General features: G+C 31.8%; 3 protein-coding genes across 3 annotated transcripts; 1 reads left to right on the top strand and 2 right to left on the bottom strand.

Moving 5' to 3' along the window:
* Positions 1 to 2,954: 2,954 nt before the first annotated feature.
* LOC108487255 (uncharacterized) lies at positions 2,955 to 4,186 on the top strand. The gene is made up of 2 exons (XM_017791552.2): positions 2,955 to 3,096; positions 3,560 to 4,186. The coding sequence occupies exon 2, from the start codon at positions 3,590 to 3,592 to the stop codon at positions 3,926 to 3,928; it is 339 nt and encodes a 112-aa protein (XP_017647041.1). The 5' UTR covers positions 2,955 to 3,096; positions 3,560 to 3,589; the 3' UTR covers positions 3,929 to 4,186.
* An 11-nt stretch (positions 4,187 to 4,197) lies between these two features.
* On the bottom strand, positions 4,198 to 6,649 carry LOC108487254 (protease Do-like 5, chloroplastic). The gene is made up of 8 exons (XM_017791550.2): positions 6,330 to 6,649; positions 6,089 to 6,244; positions 5,933 to 5,995; positions 5,763 to 5,852; positions 4,950 to 5,072; positions 4,761 to 4,848; positions 4,574 to 4,648; positions 4,198 to 4,473 (listed from the first exon to the last, which is right to left on the bottom strand). The coding sequence occupies exons 1-8, from the start codon at positions 6,573 to 6,575 to the stop codon at positions 4,364 to 4,366; spliced, it is 951 nt and encodes a 316-aa protein (XP_017647039.1). The 5' UTR covers positions 6,576 to 6,649; the 3' UTR covers positions 4,198 to 4,363.
* Positions 6,650 to 7,315: 666 nt separating this feature from the next.
* LOC108488154 (uncharacterized) lies at positions 7,316 to 8,165 on the bottom strand. Its single transcript, XM_017792452.2, has one exon. The coding sequence runs from the start codon at positions 8,095 to 8,097 to the stop codon at positions 7,483 to 7,485; it is 615 nt and encodes a 204-aa protein (XP_017647941.1). The 5' UTR covers positions 8,098 to 8,165; the 3' UTR covers positions 7,316 to 7,482.
* Positions 8,166 to 10,231: the final 2,066 nt, after the last annotated feature.

The following is a 10,231-nucleotide window of genomic DNA, read 5'->3' as shown; positions in this document are numbered from 1 at the left end:
TTGCTAGGGTAGCAGACTTCTTGTATTTGAACATTATTTAAATGTATATTTGTTACTTGATAATAAGATGTCTAAAATGGATATTTTATTTCTCAAAAGTACTTTTTGACAGTAATGCTAAACACTCAAATATTAAACCAAAATTTTCAAAAAGTACTTCTTAAAAGCACTTGTTTAAAGCACATTTTAAAAGCATTTTCAAAAGTATTGTTAAACTAGCCCTAAACCCCATAATTCATTCCCCTAAATGATTTCACACCACTCCCCTACACACGCAAATTATGTATTCAAATTAACTGCACTATCATTATGCAAGCGATCCCAATTATCTGATAAAGGACACCCTCGAATGGAAAAACATCTTCGATTCAAAATCTTCCTTACATGTGGACTAAAATTATCTCGTCCAAGTAATAGAAGCTTTAGCAATCTCATCCACTTTCCATGTCAAGCCCTGGAAAACAAATAAGTTTTTCTTTTGATACTTTAAGAAAAAAATTTATGACAAATTGTAGTTTAAGTTTATCATTTAAATCCTTCAAATTCTCTTAAATGATATTTTAATGTTGTTTTATTGTTAATCACTCCTTTAACTTCATTTTATCAATATAAATACATAATATCCACATGATTTCAGAACAAATTTTTAAAAATACATTAAAAACCCATTTGTTTCGTAATATATACAACAATAAATTCTTTAAAAGGAATTAATAATTCTAAAAGGTATGGGTTTAATTTAGATTGTGGGTCTTCTCCTTTTGTATACATTTAAAGCCAATGAAGAGGTGCAATAAACAATTTTTTGGTGGAAAATGATTTCCTTTTAATATTAATTTCTCTAGACCAAACGGTGGACCAATACGGAGCATGCCCCATCTAGGCATCATGAACAAACAAAACAATAACAAAATAAATGTTTGATTTCATCGGTTAATTTCAAGATTTAACTTATAACAGATAATTAGATAAAAGAGTCTGACTTAAACTAAATCGAATCAAATAAATGTGTATAATTGAATCAAATCAAAGTTTTATATATATGAACTATAATTTAAGTTCATTTGTATAATTGTACCAAACCAAAATTTATGTATCAAACTATACATTAGACCAAATTTCATGTATAAATTTAATATTTATCCCTTATAAATTATGTAAAATTTTATTTAATATTTAATATATTTTATTTTATTTTATTTCTAAACATAAATAATTTAACATATTTTTATTGTTTACATTATAATTTAAGGGTGAGTATTTGATACATTAGTAGGGTACCTTTTTTTCCACAAACAGTTTTAAAAATTGATATGTTTTTTTTAATATTTTTTTGTTATATTTTACTATACTCCTATAGCACACTTGTTAATCTCGACTCGATTATAGACTCTAAAACTCTATTAACAAAGATACCAAATAATTTCCTATAATATAATATATTTAGTTTTTATAAGATAAAAAATTACAAATATGAGATTGAAAATAATTGAACTCGAGCTTTAACCTTAAATATTAAATCTGAAACTTAACCCAATTTTAAATTCAACAATTTTTTTTTACTAATCAATTTAGCATTGCTTCTAATAAACACTTTTGGGACAAAAAATACTTTTTGAGATAAAAGCATTGCTAAATAAGATGTTTTTAAATTTTTCAAAAGTGCTTTTTGGATAAAAAAATACTTTGCAAAAATACCTGTTTAAACAAAAGTAAAAGCAAAAAAATTTAGTTTTTTTCTCGAAAGAAATATTTTTTGGGCCCAAAAGTACTTTTGAAAAATAATACTAAATTAAATCTTAAATCTTTTTTTTTTCTCAAGGCATCTACTGGAACAAGCCCAATAACTAATCATTTGTATTTTGTAAGCCCATTAAGAGATAGATACTCGCCATGAATTTTAAAACTACTCCATACATACTTAAGTGAGGATTGCTAAAATCATGTAAATATTGTAGGAATTTAGGAGTAAGAGAAAAGTGGGAAAGGTGGGAAATTAGTGACACTTACCTACCTCACCTCAACGATGGAAGTGTGGGAACAAGAGTTTAAATTCCTTATTAATGGTGGAGTGGCGGTGACAAGGGCAAAATCACCATGTAAATTTGCACATAATAAATGAGCTAGATATTTTAAAATTTTAATGCAATAAAACAAAAATAAGGAAAAAGAAAAATGATTGCATATTATTTAATTTGGCCCCATTTCACTACCCAATTTTCCATTAACCAATCTCCTACAAACAAAACAACCCACAAAATTATATCCATAAACATCAATGACCCAACTATTGGACTACATAAAAGAATATTATAGGTATCTTTAATCACATAATCATAGGGTTAATTATAAAGTTGATATATTGATGGAGACAAAGCTAATCTGATGAGTATAATTAAATGCAAGACACACTGAAGAGCAAAGAACAGCCAAGCCATTCCCAACAGGTGTTTGGCAATATGATAATCAAAGTCCAGCTATGTCATGGGGTTTAAAACAATAATATTGTCTAAACAATGCATGCCCACTCTTCCATTTTTATATACACAATGCTGTCTTTTGTTCTTATAATAATTACATAACCACCAAGGATTTTGCAATCATTTGTCTCCCTCATGTCCCCCAAACCAACAATAAAGTAGAAACATGTATGCATATACATCATTTCTTTATACCTCGCAACCGTGTAAGGGCTTTACTATTTGTATCATGTTCAATGAATATTTGAATATGGATATGGGAATATAATCTTTTTAAACACCAGTTATAAATTATTTTCTAAATGCAATATCAGATAACATATTATGACTTTATTAGATGGACGTCTAACTTGATTCTTAATTTTGTTTATTGATAGAACTAGTGTTGTTGTCCTTGTACACATAAATCTACTGTTAATGATCCAAGCCCCTTGCTATTGGGCCGAATTAACCCACTCGAACCGGTTCAAAAGCCTCACTCAATAAACCCAAAATCTTTGTCTGTTCGTCATTTTCCCTTGCCATCTTGTTCTTTTCCCCCCTCACTTTCCAGAACAAAATCATAGAAACTGAAAGATTGAATTTTTGTTCTCTCGATCATTCATATCTTTCTTTGGTAAGTTCCTGCAATTTTTTTTCATCATTTGTTAACTTATCAACTTATGCTTATTTTGCATCATAATCTTTACCAATTTAAATCTTTTTCTTGGTCTTCTCTTTCTGGGTTTGCTTTTGATCGAGGGCTAGATTATTGTTCTTTCTGTCTTCCTTGCTTATTTTATATGCTGTGCTCGCTTGTTTCCTTATCGATTTCTATGTTATTGGGGGTTTAGGGCACTGATTCATATTATTAATTTGCCAAATAGAATGCCTCTTTCCATTGAACCCTATTAAGTGGGCTTTTAAACATTTTCAAAATTTTAATTGCATTCCTATGAATTTCAAAGCTTGTTGCCTAATTTGCTCAACTTCCTGAATTGGGAATTTTATGTACTTCAGCTGTTAGATGATAGGGTGTGTTTTGTCATTAGCTTGTTAATGACTATCTAATAACCTCGATTATTTTCCTATGTTTTCAGCAAAAAAGTTACTGATTCAAGTGCATTGGGATGGAACAAGAAGTAGGGGAATCCTTGATTCATCTGGGGAACTCAGATGGTTCTAATTCTAGCAGCTCAGATCCCGTAACTCGTGTAAGGAAGCTATTGTTTCGCCGGATGCTGGTGGGGATCAAAGACGGCCGGTTTTTCTTGGGCACTTTCCACTGCCTTGACAAGCAAGGGAATATCATTCTCCAAGATACAATAGAATATCGTAGTACCCGTCGGTCTTCTCCATCTCCTATGGAGCAACGATGCCTTGGTCTTGTTCTCATCCCTTCCTCTTGTCAGAACTCCTGTCATGTGGATTGCTCCGTCGAGGAACAGTTGTCACTGCTGAAGGTATAAGAAACTAGAATCTTATGTTCCCATAAAATCTATGTTTGAAAGAAACAACAGTTTTCATGCAAGTATTGTTAGTTTTCTAGAGTGATTGATTGTATTGTAATTGCGTTGTTTTGAGCAAATTGAAAGGATCGTAATTGTTGCACTATAGGGAATTTGATCTTGCACTCAGATAACCTGCATTTATATACTCCATATGATATTCTTTGGTAGGCAAAAATGATATAAAGGAGCTTCAGTCATGGAGTATGTGTTTGGTAAGGAATGTTCAATTTCTTTTAAGTTTCTTCTTATATTTGAATTGTTAGATGTAGGTACACATTGCAACGTAATACCGAAAGGTCTTTGCAATTTCTTGATGCAAATTGTATCTGATGAAATGTGTATGTATACATATAGCTATGTACATCATAAATGAATTTTCTTCAGGCCAAAACATTATTGAAACCTGTTACTATATGGGGTTCCATATACGATAAGGTAAGGTACTGTTCGGACAACTGTGTCAATTGGTATTGCGAAGTTAACACCAGAGGAAATTCCTGTCCCTGCAAGATAGTATAAACCCAGAAGCAAGTTTTGAGTACTTTGTAATTGAATCAAACAATTCTCTTCACAAAAATATGGGAAACAGAGATATTTCATCACCTTTCCGAGTGAAAGTTGCGGTATTAACTCCGATGACATGACCATAGGAATCAATCAACGGTCCACCCGAGTTGCCTGCATAAGAGTCATCAACTTAAGCTAAATCAAGTGTAAAAATGCAGTTGAAAGTCTGCAAGATAGAATTTTTGAATGTTAGCTTACAAATGAAATTCGTCTAACATATTACCTGCATTAATGGCGGCATCTGTTTGGATTGCTCCTCGAATTGCTCTGCCATTTGGGGAAGGTATCTCTCTGCCTAATCCACTAACCACCTGCACTGATGGATTCAATAAATTTTCTACGGTTCTTTATAAAGGAACCAGTTAAAAAGAGTAAAACACTGGTTTGGTGTGGTATAAAACAGTTTGGTTACCCCTGTGGTTAGAGTGTTCTCATATCCAAAGGGATTTCCAACGGCGAAACAGCTCTGACCCACGCGTAAATCCCGAGAAGTGCCGACAACAATAGGTTTTAGTTCAGAGCCCTCAACATCAACCTGCAGATGGAAATTTATTTCAAAGCATGTAGCAACACTTGCACTGTTTGTTCATACAAAAACCATAAACATTATTCCAACAAAAGCATCAACAAGAAGCAAATATCCACAGCTTTCATCATTAAAAGATTTGGCATCCGGTCGATTGCAAGACATACTCAAAGATGAAAATTCTAATATTTACCCATTGTCACTTCGGTTCTAAATTTTTTTAGGGGATCATTTCGATCTTCATAATTTAGTCAAATTTCTTTCTTTTGAAAAGATAAATTAACCGAACTGTTAAAATGTTAATGACATTGGCGCGCCAGCTCGTGTAACATGACCTTAACAGTTAACATGGATAATCTTTTTAAGAAATTTTATGAACCATTTTCTTTTTTAATTGTTGAATTTTTATTTTATTATTTTTAACGTCAGTGCCATTAAAAATGCAATGGTCCAATTTACTTTGGCTAAATTTTAAAGGTGATAAAAAAAGAATTAGGGCAATGTGAGAAAATATAAATGTTTAAGGTTAAATTTATCATTACATTAATTCTTAATTACTTTTAAAACTTCAAATATGATCTAATTAAATTCTCAAAGTATTAATTTCATATCAATTAAGTTGTCTAATATCAACTAACTTAATGCCCGCAGCCAACTTAGATAAACTATACCTAAGTGGAGAGATGTGTAATTAGGTACCTTTAAAACAGCTAGATCGTAGGCTGGATCAATGCCAACAATTTTCCCTTCTTTGTAAAAGCTAGTTCCGCTAGCATCAGCCAAGAGCACCTGGAAAAAATAATAGGCATCAGATTAATAACCGGCCATAATACTTGTCAAAGAGTACAACATAGTTCATGGGAAAACACCTTACAACGTTGCAATCCACTTTGGTCGGTAGCCAATTTATCAACAACATGGTAATTAGTAACCTGTTACATATCAGCGACTCTATAAAACCCAAATGTTATTTTGTATAATTACAAATTACATGTTTAAGAAAACCAACCGAAGGAAATGCTCACAATATGACCAAATTTGTCCCAAATGAAGCCTGAACCTGTCCCTTCAACTTTTGCATCTTCATCCTCAGCAGCAACAACCCTGTCTCCCTTGGAAGAGCTCTTTGGGATTTTAGCTAATTCAAGGTCTTCAATGAACACAACCGATGGAGATGTTTCCTACAATAATTCAAATGTCATACTCAATTAATGCTATCAGAGGCTAAACAAATAATTAAATTAGCAAAGAAACTTGCAAGGGAACCTGAAATAGACGAACGATTCTATCTTCTTCTTGATCAAGCTCCACTTGTTGAGGTTGCAGAGCGATAGCTGGATATAAAGAAGGAATGGGATTTGAAATATAGAGTAAAGAAGCTATTGCAGCAGTTGAAGCAGAGATAATGGTTCTTCTCCTTGTAATGAATGGAGTCTTATATGAAGGTTCTGATGATGAAGTTGTAGGTGGCAATGGAGATGGGAGTGTGTGTAGAGAAGCCAACATCTCCATGCTATATTATTACAAGCTTTCGTTTATGTGTGTAGTAACTGAAAATCTGTCTCTCATTTTTAACTCGTTTTGTGGATAAGGTGTGATGTCATTTCTGACAGTTTCGTAGTTGGCAAGTGGAGAAATTCATGCTGGGTTTCAATGGTGTGGACAAATATTGATGCACATGCCCAAGCCTGTTTAATACAAGTATGAACTCAAGCCAAAGTGGGCTGGGTCTGCTCTTAAAAAGCCCAACCCATTGAACGTTGCTCAGTATCAAAGGGAAAATTTATGGGTCAAATTCTGGTTAGAAAAATTCGGGGTTAAGTTTAGTTTCGGTTAAAATTTGTTTGTGTTTCACTCCATTTCAATCCATACCCACTTATATCTTAATTACTTTTATATATTTTATTAAGTTTTAACTGAATTGGTATAGATATTATTATGAATTGGTATAGATATTATTATCAATATAAAAAAATGTGGGTTCAATTGAGTTAACACCGCTTTGAAGCTATTATTCAATCTCACTAATTTTCACAATCACATAAACACACACAAAAAAAAAAGGTAATTTTAAATTATATAAAAAAGTGTCTAGGTCTGAAGCAAAGTTCCACCATCGATGTAGTTCCATCCTAATTTTCACACTTATACTTGAAATTTATTTCTACTTCAATTTTGTTTAGATATTGTGCAATGCAACCTAACAAATTGAAAACATAAAAGCATGGCTAAAAGATAAATGTGAGGAAAGATGATGGAAAAGATAAAGTGCTTTTATATGGAAGTTAAACTCCAAATCATGTACACTGCTAAGGGAATATAACAAAGAGGGAAGATTCAAGGACCCTCAATTGGAAAGCACAAACTAAAGAAAGGGGACACAAAAAAATTGTCAGTATTATCTCCTTTCCTATACTCCCTATTCCAAAAGTTGGCGGTTCCTAGCAGTAGCTTGAAGCCTAATCTCCCTGTTGAACTTCTCAATGAACTCTTCAACTCTCCTGTTTAGTTCCTCATCCGACATGGTCGAGAACTCGTTTGCTTCTGCTGCCAACTCGTTCAGTTCATGCTCTTTGGGTCTTTGATCAGGTTCATGGATTTCGACTACTTGTAATATTTTTTCTGGGATTTCTTCATTGTCTTCGAAAATGTTTTCCTCCATGGGAATGGTGTTATTTGCAGTGAAATCGGGGTCTTGTTGTGGATCAGTGGAAGTCCAACTCTTCCTGGCTTGGCTACGCATGGCGTGGTAATATTCGTCGTAAAGGTTGAGTTTTTGGTGTTTGGAGGAAGAGAAAGCACCGTAATCAGCGGCGATGATAAGGATGAGGGTGTTGGAAATGAGAAACCAGAGCTTGGTATCACTTAAAAGTGGTGAAGCAGCAAAAAGGTTGAAGATGTCGTAGGAAATAGAGACGTAAATCAGAATAGAGGAAACGAAGGCGAATAATGATATCCCTTTTGCCTTTTGATGGTTTCTGTGTTTGCTTGGTTTCACTGGATCCTCCATTAGATTTGATGATGGTATACTCATTAAACAGTGGCAGAGAGAAGATGGGGTATGAAATTGTAGGTAAGGTGGTGAAGTTCCAAAATCGAAGGGCCTTTTATAGGGATCAAGTCGGCAAATAATTGTGAACCACAGATGTTTCCTCGATTTTCTACGTATATACATACATACTTACTACCACCTTTTCTTATCATAAATCATGCGGAATGGATTACCAAACTAACGAAAGCCAAAGCAACTAATATGATAATTAGATCACCATTGCAACAAATTATATATATTTTTTAGTCGTGGTTTACTTTAAAGTGATCAAAAAGAGGAACTAAAAATTGTTATTTCATGTCAAGTTACTAATTATTTTTGTCATTTACGTAAAGCTAATAATTTCTTGATTTAATTTTGAGTATACATCTTAGTTTAAGTTTTTATACGATTATATTTTTATAATTTTAAAAGATTAAATTAAATTTTTATCATTTTAGGATCAAAGTGTAATTTTACCATTATTAATTTAAAATTTTATAAATTATAAAGAGAACTTAATGAAAAAATTCATTTTAAGGGGATCGGGCCCCTACCATCCCTGTTAGCTCGCCCTTTGGTGATTTGTGTTGCAAAGTATAGTTTAGTTTTTTAATATATACATATAATGAGATATGCCATAATTTGCAACATTGTTTGTGTAATAAGTATCGAGTGTAATGATAAGATATATTACATTTTGAAAGAGAGATATAAGTTTAAATCTTAGAAATGATATTATTGAAATGAGAAACTATCAACTTCGATATAATTAAAATAATTAATTTTAACAATTGTAACCAACCCCATACTAGAACTTATGAGCTTTGACTTTCAAGACTAAAATATCATAAGATCTTAATCATGAACTCCAATTATTTCGAATTCAAAGCAACTTTTTAATGTAAAACAATAATAAATAAATAAAAATCCATGAAGATGACCCATACATTTGACAACACAAGAATAATTATGTTTGAAGCCAAAAGAAATCCGGTTGGCAGCAATTGTGAAGTCAATTTGCAAAATATTTCTGTAACTATTTACCATATAATCCATATCACATTAAAACGACATTACGATCAAAGGTGGCAATCCAAATTTCAATCAATCTGTTTTCTTATTATTATTGCTTTTTCATACATATGTGTCTGAACAATTTCCCCAAATCTAATTGGTCCACCTTCACTTACACCAAAATAAATAATACAACTAAGTTACTTTTATGATCCACATTGATCGATGTCGATGTCGATATCATGTATTTTTGTTGAATTTTCATAATTCTTTTATATAATTAAAGTATTTTTTTGTTAATTTTATTGTTTATGAAAGTTATTTTCTCGAAATTCGTAGTTATTTTTATAATAATATCATTTTTAAATTTTTATCTATGAGTACAATATATTTTATTAGTATACCTAACACTCAATTTATGTTAGGATTGATTTTTCAATCAAAATTTTCTCCATGAATGACATAATCTTCTTGATCTTGAACATATATAATGGTTGTCATGGACCCTTATTTCTCACCTTTTAATCTTTATTTAATTCCCAAAATTCTTACACATTTGTACCATATAATTATTTGGTATGAACCCACCAAAATTTGGTACGACCTGGTTTTGATTCATACATAATAATAAAATAATTTCTACTTATAATAAAAAAGGAGAGGACTCATCAATCTAATGATTTTATAATCTTTCATAAGATCCATGCTTGAATTTCACACTTTTTTTTTATATATAATTAATTGGCCCTTTGAAAATTTTTAGCATCTAATTATGAATTAAAATTTTAAGGTTTGGGGGATAAAGACTCGTGGGAAAGCAGGAATAGAGGCAGCCATGGCACTCGATTATTGGTTACTTTGTTGGGTGATGGAAGATTAATTAAGGAATTAATCATGTTTATGAAATAGGGGTTTGCAGTAATAAAAGGAACACTCCAATGATAGCCAGACAAATTACCCAGTTTCGTGTGCTCGATCGTTTACTTGCAATTTCTTTCGTTTATGGTGAGACTTTTATAACATAAATTATACATGTTCAACAGTTGAAATATTCATCTAATTCAGGTAACGTTTATTCTTTAAAATATTGGCAACTAATTTGTTCAACGTTTTCTAACAA

This window comes from Gossypium arboreum, chromosome 10 (assembly GCF_025698485.1).
Source record: "Gossypium arboreum isolate Shixiya-1 chromosome 10, ASM2569848v2, whole genome shotgun sequence".
Lineage (NCBI taxonomy): Eukaryota > Viridiplantae > Streptophyta > Magnoliopsida > Malvales > Malvaceae > Gossypium > Gossypium arboreum.
The sequence above is the reverse complement of the archived record's forward strand: the minus strand, read 5'-3'. Positions and strand labels throughout refer to the sequence as shown.

What these genes read in the sequence shown, in the direction of transcription:
- LOC108488154 (XM_017792452.2), bottom strand. Translation starts at nt 8,097, where the DNA reads ATGAGTATACCATCATCAAATCTAATGGAGGATCCAGTGAAACCAAGC.
- LOC108487254 (XM_017791550.2), bottom strand. Translation starts at nt 6,575, where the DNA reads ATGGAGATGTTGGCTTCTCTACACACACTCCCATCTCCATTGCCACCT. An exon ending in GGGACAAATTTGGTCATATT is followed by an intron (nt 5,996 to 6,088) that starts GTGAGCATTTCC and finishes GATATGTAACAG; the next exon opens with GTTACTAATTACCATGTTGT. An exon ending in AGAACACTCTAACCACAGGG is followed by an intron (nt 4,849 to 4,949) that starts GTAACCAAACTG and finishes CCATCAGTGCAG; the next exon opens with GTGGTTAGTGGATTAGGCAG.
- LOC108487255 (XM_017791552.2), top strand. Translation starts at nt 3,590, where the DNA reads ATGGAACAAGAAGTAGGGGAATCCTTGATTCATCTGGGGAACTCAGAT.